This window comes from Gambusia affinis, linkage group LG11, assembly GCF_019740435.1.
Source record: "Gambusia affinis linkage group LG11, SWU_Gaff_1.0, whole genome shotgun sequence".
NCBI lineage: Eukaryota > Metazoa > Chordata > Actinopteri > Cyprinodontiformes > Poeciliidae > Gambusia > Gambusia affinis.
In genome coordinates, this window is record NC_057878.1 from 25,299,573 (window position 1) to 25,319,021 (window position 19,449).

At 31.8% G+C, this 19,449-nt stretch overlaps 1 protein-coding gene across 47 annotated transcripts in view; it reads right to left on the reverse strand.

Moving 5' to 3' along the window:
* Window positions 1-318: 318 nt before the first annotated feature.
* The window catches only part of LOC122839721 (trichohyalin-like), a 99,039-nt gene continuing 79,908 nt past the window's right edge, over window positions 319-19,449 (reverse strand). For 33 of the 47 annotated variants that reach the window (XM_044131619.1, XM_044131584.1, XM_044131616.1 and 30 more), the window contains 59 exons: window positions 19,065-19,100; window positions 18,725-18,772; window positions 18,589-18,636; window positions 18,433-18,468; window positions 18,254-18,289; window positions 18,068-18,115; window positions 17,708-17,755; window positions 16,758-16,793; window positions 16,575-16,610; window positions 16,411-16,458; window positions 16,023-16,070; window positions 15,733-15,780; window positions 15,550-15,585; window positions 15,385-15,432; window positions 14,795-14,842; window positions 14,609-14,644; window positions 14,269-14,316; window positions 14,133-14,180; window positions 13,977-14,012; window positions 13,798-13,833; window positions 13,612-13,659; window positions 13,228-13,272; window positions 12,992-13,039; window positions 12,237-12,284; window positions 11,599-11,646; window positions 11,371-11,415; window positions 11,138-11,185; window positions 10,943-10,978; window positions 10,753-10,800; window positions 10,362-10,409; window positions 10,133-10,180; window positions 9,481-9,528; window positions 8,917-8,964; window positions 8,731-8,766; window positions 8,541-8,588; window positions 8,150-8,197; window positions 7,921-7,968; window positions 7,263-7,310; window positions 6,630-6,677; window positions 6,402-6,446; window positions 6,169-6,216; window positions 5,983-6,018; window positions 5,793-5,840; window positions 5,399-5,434; window positions 5,212-5,259; window positions 4,390-4,437; window positions 4,159-4,194; window positions 3,918-3,965; window positions 3,718-3,795; window positions 2,699-2,746; window positions 2,532-2,579; window positions 2,369-2,416; window positions 2,198-2,269; window positions 2,062-2,109; window positions 1,854-1,901; window positions 1,606-1,786; window positions 1,312-1,413; window positions 1,132-1,209; window positions 319-1,028 (listed from right to left, as the gene is read on the reverse strand). In XM_044131619.1, coding sequence (XP_043987554.1) covers window positions 828-1,028; window positions 1,132-1,209; window positions 1,312-1,413; window positions 1,606-1,786; window positions 1,854-1,901; window positions 2,062-2,109; window positions 2,198-2,269; window positions 2,369-2,416; window positions 2,532-2,579; window positions 2,699-2,746; window positions 3,718-3,795; window positions 3,918-3,965; window positions 4,159-4,194; window positions 4,390-4,437; window positions 5,212-5,259; window positions 5,399-5,434; window positions 5,793-5,840; window positions 5,983-6,018; window positions 6,169-6,216; window positions 6,402-6,446; window positions 6,630-6,677; window positions 7,263-7,310; window positions 7,921-7,968; window positions 8,150-8,197; window positions 8,541-8,588; window positions 8,731-8,766; window positions 8,917-8,964; window positions 9,481-9,528; window positions 10,133-10,180; window positions 10,362-10,409; window positions 10,753-10,800; window positions 10,943-10,978; window positions 11,138-11,185; window positions 11,371-11,415; window positions 11,599-11,646; window positions 12,237-12,284; window positions 12,992-13,039; window positions 13,228-13,272; window positions 13,612-13,659; window positions 13,798-13,833; window positions 13,977-14,012; window positions 14,133-14,180; window positions 14,269-14,316; window positions 14,609-14,644; window positions 14,795-14,842; window positions 15,385-15,432; window positions 15,550-15,585; window positions 15,733-15,780; window positions 16,023-16,070; window positions 16,411-16,458; window positions 16,575-16,610; window positions 16,758-16,793; window positions 17,708-17,755; window positions 18,068-18,115; window positions 18,254-18,289; window positions 18,433-18,468; window positions 18,589-18,636; window positions 18,725-18,772; window positions 19,065-19,100 — 3,079 coding nt within the window. In that variant the 3' untranslated portion in view covers window positions 319-827. Of the gene's footprint in view, window positions 1,029-1,131; window positions 1,210-1,311; window positions 1,414-1,605; window positions 1,787-1,853; window positions 1,902-2,061; window positions 2,110-2,197; window positions 2,270-2,368; window positions 2,417-2,531; window positions 2,580-2,698; window positions 2,747-3,717; window positions 3,796-3,917; window positions 3,966-4,158; window positions 4,195-4,389; window positions 4,438-5,211; window positions 5,260-5,398; window positions 5,435-5,792; window positions 5,841-5,982; window positions 6,019-6,168; window positions 6,217-6,401; window positions 6,447-6,629; window positions 6,678-7,262; window positions 7,311-7,920; window positions 7,969-8,149; window positions 8,198-8,540; window positions 8,589-8,730; window positions 8,767-8,916; window positions 8,965-9,480; window positions 9,529-10,132; window positions 10,181-10,361; window positions 10,410-10,752; window positions 10,801-10,942; window positions 10,979-11,137; window positions 11,186-11,370; window positions 11,416-11,598; window positions 11,647-12,236; window positions 12,285-12,991; window positions 13,040-13,227; window positions 13,273-13,611; window positions 13,660-13,797; window positions 13,834-13,976; window positions 14,013-14,132; window positions 14,181-14,268; window positions 14,317-14,608; window positions 14,645-14,794; window positions 14,843-15,384; window positions 15,433-15,549; window positions 15,586-15,732; window positions 15,781-16,022; window positions 16,071-16,410; window positions 16,459-16,574; window positions 16,611-16,757; window positions 16,794-17,707; window positions 17,756-18,067; window positions 18,116-18,253; window positions 18,290-18,432; window positions 18,469-18,588; window positions 18,637-18,724; window positions 18,773-19,064; window positions 19,101-19,250; window positions 19,299-19,449 lie in introns of all 47 variants that reach the window. The other 14 variants (XM_044131613.1, XM_044131576.1, XM_044131578.1 and 11 more) reach the window with 14 other exon arrangements.

The following is a 19,449-nucleotide window of genomic DNA, read 5'->3' on the forward strand; positions in this document are numbered from 1 at the left end:
ATTGCTTGCCTACTAAAGGCAAAGAAACGTGTGAAATATTTGAATGGAAGCTCATCCACATCTTTTGTTCATTCAGAATCAGGGATAACCTACATTTTTATAAAGTTCTATATGTAGGACTTCTGAGGAGGGACTAAACTTCAAATCCAGATATTGATTCTTTTTTATTCATCCATAGAAATTATGTTTTTGGACCTGGACAGAACTTCAATAAGGAAGGTGGAATACAGGATGATCTTCCTCCAAGGCAGAAGTAGCAACCAATCCATCTCCATGCAGCTGCTTTTCATTAAAATGAAAATAAAATTTATAATGTCATATAAGTAAGAGGTGTTTATTTGGAAGACTTGGATTAGATCTCTGAAGTCAACATCTACAGACAATCTTATTGCTGATTGCAGGGACAATAACCATCCAGAGGGATTTTGTTTGCTGGTTTGTTGGTTTCCAGTATCTCTCTGATCATGGATTGGTATCTTGACTTGAACAAAATTCAACTCACTTTCACAAACATTTCAGATTACAAAACTATCTGCAGAAGATGCATTTGAAGGCTAATATATATATTAACATGATGTGTTTTCTAAGAATCCTCAGAGTGCAGAAAAAATAAAGATATGGAAAAAAACTCCAGGTATTAAAATACAGCTGCTATGTTTCCCTGTAAAAACTCCTGCTTAAAAGTTGAAAGAATTACCCTTTTTTTCAAATTTATTCCTTTATGTTATACAAATGAAACCCCACATGAACAAATACCCTTAATAAAATATTTTAAAAACAAGAAGTGATTTCAGAATTGGTTTTCCTCATTGCTGCATCTGCTTCTTCTAGATGACAGATGGTTTGATTTCTCGAGGAAAAATATCCCAGGAAGAGTCAAACCCAGGAACATGGTTCTTCCAGTCCGGTTGAAGAGGAGGATTGTTTAGAGCCATCAAACAGCTCAGCCAGTAGCATTCAGAGGTCAGAGGTCTCAGATCCACCTTCACTTCCTCTGGAAATTCACCTAAACATTCTGGGAAACCAGTCTGAGAAGGAAATGATCGATGTTACTCATTGATTGTTCCATCAGAGCTATAAATGAATCTGTTTTCTGTTTGGTTTCTGCAGCTGGATCTTCTGTGAACAAACCTTCAGAAGTTCTTCTTTGTTGGTGTGAAACAGAGTCATCTGCAGGTTCTGAACTGTGAGCTGTCTGTACTCTTTAACCTGGAACACAGGAAGCTGCTGCTTACACAACTCATACTGCTTACACACTTCTTCATGCTGCTTTAATGATCCTGTGGAGAAAGCCGTTCTACAGTCCAGTACCTTCTGAGGAGTCAGTCCACCGCTGGACTCCGACTGTGGGAACATTTCTTCTATCTGCTGCTTCCTTCTCTTCATTTCATCTGATGCATTTCCAAATGTTTTCTACAGAGATCAGTTCCATATCAATCAAATGAGACACACAGTAACATTATACACTCCTCAGTTTTTTTTTTGTCTCTTAATTCTTTGTACATTTATTATTACTCCCCCACCTGTACCCCTAGGCTGCCTTGGGGACGTGATAACCACAGTGACATTAAACCCAGCAGGTAAACATCCTGAGATCAGATCTACCTGAATCAGATCTTTGGCCTCCTTTGAGTTGATCTTCCTGGACTTCAGCTGATCTTTGACTTTAGGCCACTGCAGCAGTTTCAGGTTGTCGTACATCTCAGTCAGTCTGGTTTTACTGACCGGGTTGTTCATGCTCTCAGTGTCTCCTGTTTTTAGTGAAGAGGCAATCTGTTCTGCCAGCCTGTCAAACAGTTAGTTTAGTTATTTATGCAGCAGGTCAGTAAATATGATGTTTCATCTCTCTGTACCTGTCTTTCATGGATTTCAGTTCTTTCTGTTTTTTGGCTGTTTCAGATCTGTGGAGGGGAAAGATGAAGCTTTGAGGGACACATCATTTGAATTCAGTTATAATCAAACATTGATATAACAGTTTAATGAAGACCTGCAGATATAAATCATTAGGTTAAATATTAGGTAGGAACTTGCTCCACAAAATAACATTAAAAAATTTCTTACTGGGCCTTTATGAGCTTCTCTTTGTAAAACTTCTCCATCTGAGTCATACTGTGTTAAAATATACAAGTTATTAAAATCATCAGTTCACTGATTACTGGTTATTCATGGTATTTTATGGTTAATTTAAAAATCAAACCTTTCTTTGTGTTCACATCCTTGTGGGTTACAACGCTGGGGGCTGGATCTCACATGTGCTGATTCCTGCAGTCTTTAAGTAAATAAAATATTTGTCTCCATTTACATGAATGTGCAGGACCAAAGGCAAAAAGTAATTAAGTTAATTTATATTATGCTGAGTAGATCAAACCTCTGTTTGAGGGATTTCACTTCTTCCTCTTTTTGTTTCAGTTCAGATCTATGAGGGGAAAAAATAAAGTTTATATATATATACTGTATATATACATATAAAAGTTGAAAGCTCTTCAACCCTAATATTTTGATGATGTTGTGATGGGGAGAACAATTCTTACCTCATATGATAAAGATCATTTTCATGTAATGCCTTTGTTTTGGTAAGCCTGTAGCAAAGAATTTAAAAAATTAAATCTCCACAACACAGTTTATGCCATAAAATTACAGAAGTGTTTAAATGAGACTCTAAGAAGGATTTTCTTTTAGCTTGTTGTGTGAATATTACCTTTCATTCAACGATTTAAATTCTTCTTCTTTGTTTCTTAGAGCAGATCTACAGAAAGGGAAATTGTGTGCAAAAATGTCAGTCTATGTGACTTGCTAAAAAATATTAATACCTCTGGTAGATTTACATAAAAAATTTAAATTGAACTAAGAAGTAAGATTATGACAGTAAATGAATCAACAAATGTTAAAATAAGTATTGTTTATTCTATAGACACTACTGATACTGAGATATTCAAGGCATCTAACTGCCTGTCCTTTTAGCCTAATGATTTCATTTTCTTTTGTCTATATAATGAAATGATTATTTACATGTAAATGTGATATTTCACTATTAAGATTGTGTAGAATCTCAGTCATTCATTTATGAATTTCTCAGTTTCAAACTTGATATCTAATTAGTAAGCTAAACATTTACTCAGCTGAAAACTGTGACGTGACAACTGTGAAAGCTATACCTCTGGTAGATTTACATAAAAAAAATAAATGAATGAAAAACATGGTGAAAATATGGTTTTGAAAAACATTTTCCAACATGCGAAATAATTCAAATTATTGCTGGTAACTTTTAACAGAGTAACTTTACAAACTTTACAGTCCATGGTGTCAGGCTCATGAATTGTAATCAGAGACAATCACACTGACAGGAAACAGAGGTCACAGAGGAGACCATTATTATCACTGATAAGGGAACCAAGGTCACTATTTAAAATGATGAGCTGGAAATTTATATCCTTATCATCAATTGAAACATAATTACTAACAATAAAACAAAACTTCCATATAATCGCTAAACTAGACTTTGGTTGTTTTTTTTGGTATTTAGATGATTCAAATCTTTGAAGTTTTAACATTTTCTTCGCCATCACCCTAATTTTTAACTCATTCTCCACATTTGCATAAATTGAACATATTCATTTACATTAAATATAAGTGCTTGAAAAACAAAGGGATAATATACATGAAAGAAGTAAACTTCTCAAAATCCCTTAATCAGTGTAAATTCTAAAGAAATCTTACATTGTTTCCTCTAATTTCTGCTTGTGATGGTCATCAGTTTCTGCAGCAGGTTTGGAAACAAATAACAGTCCTTCCATTCTGAAACAGAAAATAGAAGTATGAACTTTATATTTTTCATCTACAAACATCCTAATATTTCTTAGGATACATTGCAGAAAATACATTTTATAATTGTAAACCATTTATATATTTTAAAGTACCTGTCTTTGAAGGAAGTGAGTTCTTGTTGTTTTTGTCTCAGAGAGGTTCTGTGAAACAAAATGCTTGCATGTTATTGTAACAAAATCAGGTTTTAATGTTGCCGCTGATATTATTTTGCTTATTAGATGAGAAACATCCTGAATGTAGCATCCTGGATGCTACATCCTCTCTTAACCTGATATACATTTTACATCTGTTACAGTTTTTAAACTTTGAAAAGGTAAACAAAATATTACATACTCTGTCACAATGAGATTTTTCTCAATGTCTGTCAAACTGTAAAACATAAACAGAGATCTGAATTTAATATAAGTGAACAATCCTAAAACAACCCATCTCAAAACACAGTACAATAACATTTGCAATAGAATCTCAAAGTAACATTTTTTTTTTATTTACCAGGAAACTGATAATTAATATTGAAAACTCAGTATTATCATTTAAGCTGTTCAAGTTCTCGTGAATCAATACCTTTGATTTAGTGATCTCACTTTTTCCTCATTTTGTCCTAAAATTGATCTGTAAAGAACACAAAATTATGTTATTTAATAAAGATTTAAATAAATTTATAAAACACTGAATAAGAAACAGAAGTTGTAACCATCCAGGATCAATAATTGATTGGGTTATTGTCTCCTGTAAATAAACAATGAATTGATCTCTTTTTCATGAGAAGTTTCTCTCTCAGTCAGTCTGAGTTAAAGATATAATCGATAACGTTCTTCACAACAAAAATTCAACAGGAACATCACAGAACTTGCAACACACTGAACTTCTTTGATGATCTCTAATCAATAAACTGTTAGCTGAACTTTAACATTTAGCATCCTGATACCTGGAGCTAAACATGTTCTATTAGATTGACATGTGAGTAAAACCCATCATAACATGTTGAAGAAAAATTCCAGTACTGATGAACAAATGGAGTTTCTCAGAGATATAATATCTTAAAATGTAATATTTCACATTGTAGGAACAATATCTTTTATTGATTGACTGCAGTTCTTCTACTTTTTTCCTGCATTCAACAGAAGATATTTAAAGTTTATATGACGTCCAAAGAGCTTTGAAGTGATGTAGACAAAACTAATGTTTTACAGTCTATTAGAGGTCATGAAAGTTACAGTGTTCTGTTACACTGCATGTTAACAGAACTCTGTACTTTGACCCAAACTCAACTGAAACAAGGCAGAGGAACACAAAAGCGACAAAAACTAAAAGTCCAACTCCAAGATGGTTCTGTGAAATTAAGTGTTTACCCGGGTGATTGGGTATTAAAATCTCAGTACGTACTTTACTCGCTGGAGCTCATTTTCCAGTGATGTCTTTGTTTCAGTCAGACTGTGGTAAAGATACCAGAACAAAACCATAAATTTTTACAGATTTTTAAGAAAAATCCCAGACCTGATGAATGAACTGAGATTCTCAGATTACAATATTTAAACTGTAATGTTTTATGTCAGACTGAGGGGAAAAATACCTTTGATTTGATGACTTCAATTCTTTTTCCTTTTTCCTGTTTTTGAAACAGCAGAAAGATATTTGACATTCTACTTTTCCCTTAAAAAAAGATTTATTATTGTGATGTAGACATCAGTTCAGTTTTTAGAGTCTATAATCAATAATTGACTAAATGACATTGTTCTGGTTCACTGCATGTTTACTTTCACCCAACCTCAAGTGAAACAAGACACTTAACACAACCCCCTGCAAAAAATCCTTTCCCAGACAAAATCAAACTCCAAGACGATTCTGTGAAACTAGGACTGAATCCTTGGACCTCAGGTTCATGTAGAAACTCAAACCCTCCTCCACTTTTCAGCATTTACCCAAGTGATTGGATTAAAATCTACTAGGAAAGCCTCACTACTTACTTCACTTGCTGCAGCTCATTTTCTTGTGATGTCTTTGTTTCACTCAGTCTGTCATAAAGATTCCAGAACAAAACAATTAATTTCACATATTTTAAAGTACAATCCCTGTTGAGAACTGTTGAGTGAACTGAGATTCTCAGACTGCAAAATTTTAACTGTAATGTTTTATGTCAACCTGTGGAAAAAATACCTTTTATTGTCTGACTCCAGTTCTGCTACTTTATTCCTGCGTTCAACAGAAATATGCAAAAGATAATATAAGGCGTATATGATCTTCAACAAACTTTGACATAATGTAGACATTACTGATGTACAGAATATGATCAGAAAATATAACCTAGTCACTAGCTCATGCAAAAACAAATAGACAAAATACCTCATGTCTTGGATCTCCTTTTCATGAATATTCTTTTCCACAGTCAGTCTGAGTTAAAGATATAACAGATCATTTTCTTCACAACACAGATTCAGTTGGAACATCAGAGAACTTGAAATGCATTGAACTTCTTTCATGATCACTAAACAACCAAAATGTTAGATGAACTTTTGCACTTGGCATCCTGACACGGAGCTGAAACATGTTCTGTCAGCTTGTTGTGTGAACAATACCTTTTAATCTCTAATTTTAGTTCTTTGTTTTCTCTTAAAGCAGATCTGTAGATTGGAAAGATTAAAAGTGAGAAAACCTAAAAATATGATTAAATATTTAAAAAAATATTACATAAACTCATAAGACTTTTTCAATATTTTAATAATGATCAATTGTGTTTCTACAACATGTGTTAAAGAAATATATTGTCAATCACTGTCTGAAGAGAAAACTTGAAAAATACAAACTTCATCTCATGGAGATCATTTTCATAAGCAGTTTTTGTTTCAACCAGTCTGTGTTAAAATAAAGTAGATATGTTCAGTTTGTAACACAAATTCTGAAGTCAAATAATTAAAGTTGTAAAAATTTTAACAATGTAAACAAAAAAACAGAAAACTTTAAGTAATCCTGGACATGCAGCCATAAAACCTGTCAATCTCTCAACTGCTTTTTAAATAGTTTTGTGTGAATAACAGAAAACTATGATTTTCTAAACAAGTCTTTCTTTTCTTCTGAACAAACAGAACTTCTAAAGTAATTATGTGATACTTTACAATAGAGTATTCAGCATCCATCTATAAACTGTTTTAATGTCATTTAGCACAGAGTGGAAAACTTTGTGTGTCTCATTGGTCAACAAAGTCAAATCAAATTGTCTTAACAGGTCAAAGTTAGCATTGGTTTCAATTAATGTTTAAAATAAAGATAAAATAATACCAGAATATGTCTTGTAAAGTAAAAAACAAACAAACCCCCCAAAAAAACAACACACACACACACATAAAATGTTTTCTATATTTGTCATGTCCATCTCATTAATTCATGATTAAATGAACTTGCAAACTCAGAAATGTGTTACATTGAACAATGATAAGTACCTGTCAGAAACTGATATCAGTTCTTCTTCTTTTTGTTTAAGGTCAGATCTGAAGAATAAAGAATTAAATCTGTGAAAAGATTGTTATTTTGAGACAAATAGTAAATCCATTCATCCATCCAGTATTATAGACTCGTGTCCCTAGTGCAGTTGGGAGGAGTGCTGGTGCCTATCGCCAACGGTCAACGGGCGAGAGGCGGGTAGAACCCTGGACAGATCGCCAGTCCATCGTAGGACAAATAGTAAGTAGGAAGATTTCTTTATTAGCATTTAGCAAAAATTATATATTGCTTTCATACACTAGATGTTCTTGTAACCCAAACCCAAGTGAAATACGGCAGACTAACCAATTTATTACAATGAAAAGACAATAACTTCTCTATGACAATAGTCCAAGTCTATGATGGTTCTACAGAACCAAGCCTGAATTCTTGGACCCAACCTCATGTTGGAACTCCAAGCTCTCCTGTACATTTCACCAATTATCCATGTGACTGGGTAATATTGTCACCTTCCTAAAATAAAAGGCCAAAACAAAATTTGTTTTCCTATTTCCCAAAAATTGTCATAAGTGATTTTTTTTTTTACTTTCTGTATAAAATTACTTTTGCCATTATTCTAGGAAGATAACGATAAAACAATTTAAAAGAAAACCTTACTTCACTTCTTGGAGCTCTTTTTTATGAGAAGTCTCTGTCTCAGCCAGTCTGAGTAAAAGATATAACAGATATAATTTTCTTCATAAACAGATTCAACATGAACATCAGAGGACCTGCAATGCATTGAACTTCTTCCATGATCTCTAAAAGAGCAAACAGTCAGGAGAACTTCATCATCCTGATACCTGAAGATGAAACATGTTCTGTTAGCTTGATGTTTGAACAATACCTTTTATTAATTGATTGTAGTTCATTTTCTTTTTGTTTGAGGTTAGACCTGAGGAGTGAAGAATAAAATGTGTGAAAATCTCTTATTTAGCGAAAAATAGTCAATAGGATGAATTATTTATTTTGGCTTTTGACAAAATGACATTGTTCTGGTTCACTGCATGTTTACTTTCACCCAACCTCAAGTGAAACAAGGCAGAGTAACTGACATATTAACACAACCCGCTGCAAAAAATCCTTTCCCAGACAAAATCAAACTCCAAGACGATTCTGTGAAACTAGGACTGAATCCTTGGACCTCAGGTTCATGTAGAAACTCAAACCCTCCTCCACTTTTCAGCATTTACCCAAGTGATTGGATTAAAATCTACTAGGAAAGCCTCACTACTTACTTCACTTGCTGCAGCTCATTTTCTTGTGATGTCTTTGTTTCACTCAGTCTGTCATAAAGATTCCAGAACAAAACAATTAATTTCACATATTTTAAAGTACAATCCCTGTTGAGATCTATTGTGTGAACTGAGATTCTCAGACTGAAAAATTTTAACTGTAATGTTTTATGTCAACCTGTGGAAAAAATACCTTTTATTGTCTGACTCCAGTTCTGCAACTTTATTCCTGTGTTCAACGGAAATATGCAAAAGATAATATAAGGCGTATATGATCTTCAACAAACTTTGACATAATGTAGACATTACTGATGTACAGAATATGATCAGAAAATATAACCTAGTCACTAGCTCATGCAAAAACAAAGAGACAAAATACCTCATGTCTTGGATCTCCTTTTCATGAATATTCTTTTCCACAGTCAGTCTGAGTTAAAGATATAACAGATCATGTTCTTCACAACACAGATTCAGTTGGAACATCAGAGAACTTGAAATGCATTGAACTCCTTTCATGATCACTAAACAACCAAAATGTTAGATGAACTTTTGCACTTAGCATCCTGACACGGAGCTGAAACATGTTCTGTCAGCTTGTTGTGTGAACAATACCTTTTAATCTCTAATTTTAGTTCTTTGTTTTCTTTGTTTTTTAGTTCTTTGTTTAGCACAGAGTGGAAAACTTTGTGTGTCTCATTGGTCAACAAAGTCAAATCAAATTGTCTTAACAGGTCAACGTTAGCATTGGTTTCAATTAATGTTTAAAATAAAGATAAAATAATACCAGAATATGTCTTGTAAAGTAAAAAACAAACAAACAAAAAAAAAACAACAACACACACACACATAAATGTTTTCTATATTTGTCATGTCCATCTCATTAATTCATGATTAAATGAACTTGCAAACTCAGAAATGTGTTACATTGAACAATGATAAGTACCTGTCAGAAACTGATATCAGTTCTTCTTCTTTTTGTTTAAGGTCAGATCTGAAGAATAAAGAATAAAATCTGTGAAAAGATTGTTATTTTGAGACAAATAGTAAATCCATTCATCCATCCAGTATTATAGACTCGTGTCCCTAGTGCAGTTGGGAGGAGTGCTGGTACCTATTGCCAACGGTCAACGGGCGAGAGGCGGGTAGAACCCTGGACAGATCGCCAGTCCATCGTAGGACAAATAGTAAGTAGGAAGATTTCTTTATTAGCATTTAGCAAAAATAATATATTGCTTTCATACACTAGATGTTTGTGTAACCCAAACCCAAGTGAAATATGGCAGACTAACCAATTTATTACAATGAAAAGACAATAACATCTCTATGACAATAGTCCAAGTCTATGATGGTTCTACAGAACCAAGCCTGAATTCTTGGACCCAACCTCATGTTGGAACTCCAAGCTCTCCTGTACATTTCACCAATTATCCATGTGACTGGGTAATATTGTCACCTTCCTAAAATAAAGGCCAAAACAAAATTTGTTTTCCTATTTCCCAAAAATAGTCATAAGTCATTTTTTTTTACTTTCTGTAAAAAATTACTTTTGCCATTATTCTAGGAAGATAATAAAAAAATTGAAAAGAAAAACTTACTTCAATTCATGGAGCTCTTTTTTATGAGAAGTCTCTGTCTCAGCCAGTCTGAGTAAAAGATATAACAGATATAATTTTCTTCATAAACAGATTCAACATGAACATCAGAGGACCTGCAATGCATTGAACTTCTTCCATGATCTCTAAAAGAGCAAACAGTCAGGAGAACTTCATCATCCTGATACCTGAAGATGAAACATGTTCTGTTAGCTTGATGTTTGAACAGTACCTTTTATTAATTGATTGTAGTTCATTTTCTTTTTGTTTGAGGTTAGACCTGAGGAGTGAAGAATAAAATGTGTGAAAATCTCTTATTTAGCGAAAAATAGTCAATAGGATGAATTATTTATTTTGGCTTTTGACAAAATGACATTGTTCTGGTTCACTGCATGTTTACTTTCACCCAACCTCAAGTGAAACAAGGCAGAGTAACTGACATATTAACACAACCCGCTGCAAAAAATCCTTTCCCAGACAAAATCAAACTCCAAGACGATTCTGTGAAACTAGGACTGAATCCTTGGACCTCAGGTTCATGTAGAAACTCAAACCCTCCTCCACTTTTCAGCATTTACCCAAGTGATTGGATTAAAATCTACTAGGAAAGCCTCACTACTTACTTCACTTGCTGCAGCTCATTTTCTTGTGATGTCTTTGTTTCACTCAGTCTGTCATAAAGATTCCAGAACAAAACAATTAATTTCACATATTTTAAAGTACAATCCCTGTTGAGATCTATTGTGTGAACTGAGATTCTCAGACTGCAAAATTTTAACTGTAATGTTTTATGTCAACCTGTGGAAAAAATACCTTTTATTGTCTGACTCCAGTTCTGCAACTTTATTCCTGTGTTCAACGGAAATATGCAAAAGATAATATAAGGCGTATATGATCTTCAACAAACTTTGACATAATGTAGACATTACTGATGTACAGAATATGATCAGAAAATATAACCTAGTCAATAGCTCATGCAAAAATAAATAAAACAAATAGACAAAATACCTCATGTCTTGGATCTCCTTTTCATGAATATTCTTTTCCACAGTCAGTCTGAGTTAAAGATATAACAGATCATGTTCTTCACAACACAGATTCAGTTGGAACATCAGAGAACTTGAAATGCATTGAACTTCTTTCATGATCACTAAACAACCAAAATGTTAGATGAACTTTTGCACTTAGCATCCTGACACGGAGCTGAAACATGTTCTGTCAGCTTGTTGTGTGAACAATACCTTTTAATCTCTGATTTTAGTTCTTCGTTTTCTCTTAAAGCAGATCTGTAGATTGGAAAGATTAAAAGTGAGAAAACCTAAAAATATGGTTAAATATTTCAAAAAATATTACATAAACTCATAAGACTTTTTCAATATTTTAATAATGAGCAATTGTGTTTCTACAACATGTGTTAAATAGATATATTGTCAATCACTGTCTGAAGAGAAAACTTGAAAAATACAAACTTCATCTCATGGAGATCATTTTCATAAGCAGTTCTTGTTTCATCCAGTCTGTGTTAAAATAAAGTAGATATGTTCACTTTGTAACACAAATTCTGAAGTGAAATTATTAAAGTTGTAAAAAGTTTTAACAATGTAAACAAAAAAGCAGAAAAATTTAAGTAATCCTGGACATGCAGCCATAAAACCTGTCAATCTCTCAACTGCTTTTTAAATAGTTTTGTGTGAATAACAGAAAACTATGATTTTCTAAACAATTCTTTCTTTTCTTCTGAACAAACAGAACTTCTAAAGTAATTATGTGATACTTTACAATAGAGTAATCAGCATCAATCTATAAACTGTTTTAATGTCATTTAGCACAGAGTGGAAAACTTTGTGTGTCTCATTGGTCAACAAAGTCAAATCAAATTGTCTTAACAGGTCAAAGTTAGCATTGGTTTCAATTAATGTTTAAAATAAAGGTAAAATAATACCAGAATATGTATTGTAAAGTAAAAACAAAAACAAAAACAAAACACACACACACACACACACACACACACAAGATGTTTTCTATATTTGTCATATCCATCTAATTAATTCATCATCAAATGAACTTACAAACTCAGAAATGTGTTACAATGAACAAAGATAAATACCTGTCAGAAACTGATTTCAGTTCTTCTTCTTTCTGTCTTAGGTCAGATCTATAGAGGGTAAAATTATTTTGTATAATTAATTATAATTTGTCATTTGATACTCCAGAAATGTTTTTAGTCTCTCCATTAAATTAAAAACATCTGAAAGTTTGTGCTTCATGAAAATGATCATTAAAGTATATTTTTACCTCACATCATGAAGATTTATGTCCAGAGATAAATCAACATTATTTGTTCTTAAAGTTCTTCCCAAATTAACATTATCAGCAAATTGCTCTCTAATTTCTTCTCACTGTCAATGTATCAATTTTAATAAACACTAGTAACTAAAAAAATAAATGTTCCTACTTAATATTCTAATATCTGGTGATGGAACATGTTTGGTTAGCTTTTTGTTAGTTGTTTATCTCTTTGCTTAAAGTCACATCTAAACTATAATATCAATATAATTTGTGACAAATGGTAAATAAGATATTTTATTCTCAATGGCATTTTAAAAAGTTACCAAGTGCTTTAGTACACTGCATGTTTACTTTGAACCAAACTCAACTGAAACAAGGCAGAGTAAGTTTTAGAATATTACAAAAAAATAAAAACGACAAAAAATATTTTCTAATAAACGTCCAACTCCAAGATGGTTCTGTGAAACTACAACTGAATCCTTGGATCTCAGGATCATGTAGGAACTCTAAAAACTTCTCCACAATTCATTGTTTACCCTGGTGATTAGAAAATCTATTAGGAAAAACTCTTACTTCACTTTATGGAGATCATTTTCTAGTGATGTCTTTGTTTTAGTCAATCTGTCGTAAAGATAAAATCAGTCATGATCCTCACAGCACAGATTCAACAGGAACATCAGAAAACATGAAATTCTTTGAATATTACTCCTGATCTCTAAACAAGCAAACTGTTAATTTATCTTTTCTACTTAATATTCTAATATCTGGAGCTGAAACATGTTCTTTTAGCTTTGACTTGTGAAAAATACCTTTTCTTCTCTGATTCCAGTTCTTCTTTCAGTTTAAGGTTCAACCTGAAGAGTGAAAAATAAAATGTCTGAGAATCTCCTGTTATTATTTAGTCAATAGTATGATTTATTTAGATATTATTTATTTATATTGGTTTTTGACAGAATTACAATGTTCTGGTAAACTGGATGTTTACTTTGATCCAAACTCAACTGAAACAAGTCAGAGTAACAAATTTATGAACACCAAAAAAAGACAAAAATGTCATTCTGATAAAAGTCCAACTCCAAGATTGTTCAGTGAAACTAAGACTGCATCCTGTAGGATCTCCAAACCCTCCTCCATGTTTCATTATTTACCCAGGTGATTTTATTATATGAAAATCTACAAATAAAAACTCTTACTTTACTTGTTGGAGATCATTTTCTAGTGATGTCTTTATTTCAGTCAGACTGTGGAAAAGATACCAGAACAAAACCATTAATTTCACAGATTTTGAAGTAAAATCTCAGACCTGATGAATGAACTGAGATTCTCAGATTACAATATTTAAACTGTAATGTTTTATGTCAGACTGAGGGGAAAGTTACCTTTGATTGGCCGACTTCAATTCTTTTTCCTTTTTCCTGTTTTTGAAACAGCAGAAAGATATTTTAGGTTTTAATGACCTTAAAAGAGATTTATTATTGTGATGTAAACATCAATTCAGTTTTTACAGTCTATAATCAGTGATCATATTTTAGTTAACGTCTCAACTAAACTCAAATACCTCATCATCTGGAGCTCATTGTCCTGTGATTCCAGCCTGTAATAAAGAGATAATAAATAAATATTCTTCCTAACATTTACAGTAAAATGAACTTAAACACTCAGGTTTATCTTATATTGTAATGTATTATTTTAGGCTTTTGTGAGAAGAAAATACCTTTTATTGACTGATTTCAGTTCTTCTTCTTTCTGTCTTAGATCAGATCTATAAATAGTGAAAATATTTGCATTAGACATATGTCAGTTAATGCACTAGAAATGTTATTAGTCTCTTCATCAAACTTTAAACTTACTTCATTTTACTGAGCTCCTTTTTATAAGACGTCTCTGTCTCAGTCAGTCTGGGTTAAAGATATAACAGATCATGTTTTTCATAAACAGATTCAGCAGAAACATCAGAGAACTTGAAATGCATTGAACTTCTTTCATGATCACTAAACAACCAAAATGTTAGATGAACTTTTCCACTGAATATCAGGATATGTGGAGCTAAAACATTTTGTTAACTTGATGTGTGAATAAAATCCATCATAACAGATACTGTAGTAAAATTCTAGATGTGATGATAAAACAGAGTTTCTCAGAAATATAATATTTAAACTAATATTTTATTTCAGATTGTGGGAATAATACCTTTTATTGAGTGAGTCCAGTTCTGCTACTTTATTTCTGTGTTCAATGGAAATATACAAAAGATGATATAAGGCGTATATGATCTTCAACAAACTTTGACATAATGTAGACATTACTGATGTACGGAATATGATCAGAAAATATAACCTAGTCACTAGCTCATGCAAAAACAAATAGACAAAATACCTCATGTCTTGGTTCTCCTTTTCATGAATATTCTTTTCCACAGTCAGTCTGAGTTAAAGATATAACAGATCATTTTCTACATAAAACAGATTCAACAGGAACATCAGAGAATTTTTAATGCATTAATCTTTTTTCATGATCACTAATCAAGCAAACAGTTAGGAGAAACTTTTTCACTTAATATCTTAATATCTGGAGCTGAAACATGTTCTGTTAGTTTGTGTGAACAATAACTTTTAATCTCTGATTCCAGTTCTTCTTCTTTCTGTTTAAGGTTTGACCTGAAGAGTGAAGAATAAAATGTGTAAAAAACTATCAGTTATTTAGTTCATAGGATGATTTATTTATATTGGCTTCTGACAAAATTACAGTGTTCTGGTACACTGCATGTTTACTTTGATCCAAACTCAAACTCAGAGTAAAATATTTATTTACACACAAAAAGACAAAGACTTTCTGAAAAAAGTCCAACTCCAAGATTGTTCTGTGAAACTAAGACTGCATCCTGTAGGATCTTCAAACCCTCCTCCATGTTTCATTATTTACCCAGGTGATTTTATTATATGAAAATCTACAAATAAAACTCTTACTTTACTTGTTGGAGATCATTTTCTAGTGATGTCTTTGTTTCAGTCAGACTGTGGTAAAGATACCAGAACAAAACCATTAATTTCACATTTCTGATATAAAATCACAGAACTGAGATTATAATATTTTAACTGTAATGTTTTCTGTCAAACTGTGGGGAAAATTACCTTTGATTGGACGACTTCTGTTCTTTTTCCTTTTCCCTGTTTTCAGAGGAAACAGCAGAAAAATATTTTAGAGTTTTAAAAGAGTTTTAATGTTGTGATGTAGAAATCAATTATGTTTTTACACTATAATCAGTAATCATAAATTAACTAAAGTCTCATTTACACACAAATGCAGAGAAATACCTCATAATCTGCATCTTCTTTTCATGAGAAGTCTCTGTTTCAGTCAGTCTGAGTTAAAGACAGAACAGATTATTTTCTAGTGATGTCTTTGTTTTAGTCAATCTGTCGTAAAGATAAAATCAGTCATGATCCTCACAGCACAGATTCAACAGGAACATCAGAAAACATGAAATTCTTTGAACATTACTCCTGATCTCTAAACAAGCAAACTGTTAAATGAACTTTTCTACTTAATATTCTAATATCTGGAGCTGAAACATGTTCTTTTAGCTTTGACTTGTGAAAAATACCTTTTCTTCTCTGATTCCAGTTCTTCTTCTTTTAGTTTAAGGTTCAACCTGAAGAGTGAAAAATAAAATGTCTGAGAATCTCCTGTTGTTATTTAGTCAATAGTATGATTTATTTAGATATTATTTATTTTATATTGGTTTTTGACAGAATTACAATGTTCTGGTAAACTGGATGTTTACTTTGATCCAAACTCAACTGAAACAAGTCAGAGTAACAAATTTATGAACACCAAAAAAAGACAAAAATGTCATTCTGATAAAAGTCCAACTCCAAGATTATTCTGTGAAACTAAGACTGCATCCTGTAGGATCTCCAAACCCTCCTCCATGTTTCATTATTTACCCAGGTGATTTTATTATATGAAAATATACAAATAAAAACTCTTACTTTACTTGTTGGAGATCATTTTCTAGTGATGTCTTTGTTTCAGTCAGACTGTGGTAAAGATACCAGAACAAAACCATTAATTTCACATTTCTGATATAAAATCCCAGAACTGAGATTATAATATTTTAACTGTAATGTTTTATGTCAAACTGTGGGAAAAATACCTTTGATTGGACGACTTCAATTCTTTTTCCTTTTCCCTGTTTTCAGATGAAACAGCAGAAAAATATTTTAGGTTTTTATGACTTTAAAAGAGATTTATTATTGTGATGTAAACATCAATTCAGTTTTTACAGTCTATAATCAGTGATCATATTTTAGTTAATGTCTCAACTAAACTAAAATACCTCATAATCTGGAGCTCATTGTCCTGTGATTCCAGCCTGTGATAAAGAGATAATAGATAAATATTCTTCCTAACATTTACAGTAAAATGAACTGAAACACTCAAATTTATCTTATATTGTAATGAACTGATTTCAGTTCTTCTTCTTTCTGTCTTAGATCAGATCTATAAACGATGAAATTATTTTCATTAGGCATATGTCAGTTAATTCACTAGAAATGTTTTTAGTCTCTTCATTAAATTTAAAAATCTGAAACTTTTATATATATATATATATATATATCACCAATATTTGCTATCAAAGTTCTTTCCAAATTAACATCATCAGCATCTTTGTCTCTAATTTTTTCTTACTATCAATGTATTAATTTTATTAACAATAGTAATACTGTATTTGTACATGAAAATTAATAATGTTAACTGCAATGTGTTCTTTCAGATTGTTGTGTCAAAGGCACCTTTACTGATTTAAGTTCTTGCTTATTTCTTTATTCCAAAAATCAATTTTGATGAATAAATGACAAAGGCAATTATTTTTAAGAAAGTATCAATAAAAAAGAAGTTCACTTTACTGAACTCTTTTTCATGAGAAGTCTCTGTCTCAGTAGTCTGAGTTAAAGATATGATCAATGATTTTCTTCATAAACAGATTCAGCAGGAACATCAGAGAATTTGTCAGACACAACTTATTTCACTATCTCTAAACAAACTGTTTTACAATCTACGATTAGAAAATATATTTTTGTTATCTCATGTAAAATCAAATAAAGAAAAAATACCGATACAGATCATGTTCTTCATGAACAGATTCAACAGGATCATAAGAGAATTTTCAAAGCATTAAACTTCTTTCATGATCACTAATCAAGCAAACAGTTAGGAGAAACTTTTTCTCTTAATATCTTAATATCTGGAGCTGAAACATGTTCTGTTAGTTTGTGTGAACAATACCTTTTAATCTCTGATTCCAGTTCTTCTTCTTTCTGTTTAAAGTTTGACCTGAAGAGTGAAGAATAAAATGTGTAAAAAACTATCAGTTATTTAGTTCATAGGATGATTTATTCATATTGGCTTCTGACAAAATTACAGTGTTCTGGTACACTGCATGTTTACTTTGATCCAAACTCAAACTAAGAGTAACATATTTATTTACACACAAAAAAAGACAAAGACTTTCTGAAAAAAGTCCAACTCCAAGATTGTTCTGTGAAACTAAGACTGCATCCTGTAGGATCTCCAAACCCTCCTCCATGTTTCATTATTTACCCAGGTGATTTTATTATATGAAAATCTACAAATAAAAACTCTTACTTTACTTGTTGGAGATCATTTTCTAGTGATGTCTTTGTTTCAGTCAGACTGTGTAAAAGATACCAGAACAAAATCATTAATTTCACAGATTTTGAAGTAAAATCTCAGACCTGATGAATGAACTGAGATTCTCAGATTACAATATTTAAACTGTAATGTTTTATGTCAGACTGAGGGGAAAGTTACCTTTGATTAGCCGACTTCAATTCTTTTTCCTTTTTCCTGTTTTTGAAACAGCAGAAAGATATTTTAGGTTTTAATGACCTTAAAAGAGATTTATTATTGTGATGTAAACATCAATTCAGTTTTTACAGTCTATAATCAGTAATCATATTTTAGTTAACGTCTCAACTAAACTCAAATACCTCATCATCTGGAGCTCATTGTCCTGTGATTCCAGCCTGTAATAAAGAGATAATAAATAAATATTCTTCCTAACATTTACAGTAAAATGAACTTAAACACTCAGGTTTATCTTATATTGTAATGTATTATTTTAGGCTTTTGTGAGAAGAAAATACCTTTTATTGACTGATTTCAGTTCTTCTTCTTTCTGTCTTAGATCAGATCTATAAATAGTGAAAATATTTGCATTAGACATATGTCAGTTAATGCACTAGAAATGTTATTAGTCTCTTCATCAAACTTTAAACTTACTTCATTTTACTGAGCTCCTTTTTATAAGACGTCTCTGTCTCAGTCAGTCTGAGTTAAAGATATAACAGATCATGTTTTTCATAAACAGATTCAGCAGAAACATCAGAGAACTTGAAATGCATTGAACTTCTTTCATGATCACTAAACAACCAAAATGTTAGATGAACTTTTCCACTGAATATCAGGATATGTGGAACTAAAACATTTTGTTAACTTGATGTGTGAATAAAATCCATCATAACAGATACTGTAGTAAAATTCTAGATGTGATGATAAAACAGAGTTTCTCAGAAATATAATATTTAAACTAATATTTTATTTCAGATTGTGGGAATAATACCTTTTATTGAGTGAGTCCAGTTCTGCTACTTTATTTCTGTGTTCAATGGAAATATACAAAAGATGATATAAGGCGTATATGATCTTCAACAAACTTTGACATAATGTAGACATTACTGATGTACAGAATATGATCAGAAAATATAACCTAGTCACTAGCTCATGCAAAAACAAATAGACAAAATACCTCATGTCTTGGTTCTCCTTTTCATGAATATTCTTTTCCACAGTCAGTCTGAGTTAAAGATATAACAGATCATTTTCTACACAGCACAGATTCAGTTGGAACATCAGAGAACTTGAAATGCATTGAACTTCTTTCATGATCACTAAACAATCAAAATGTTAGATGAACTTTTCCACTTAGCATCCTGACACGGAGCTGA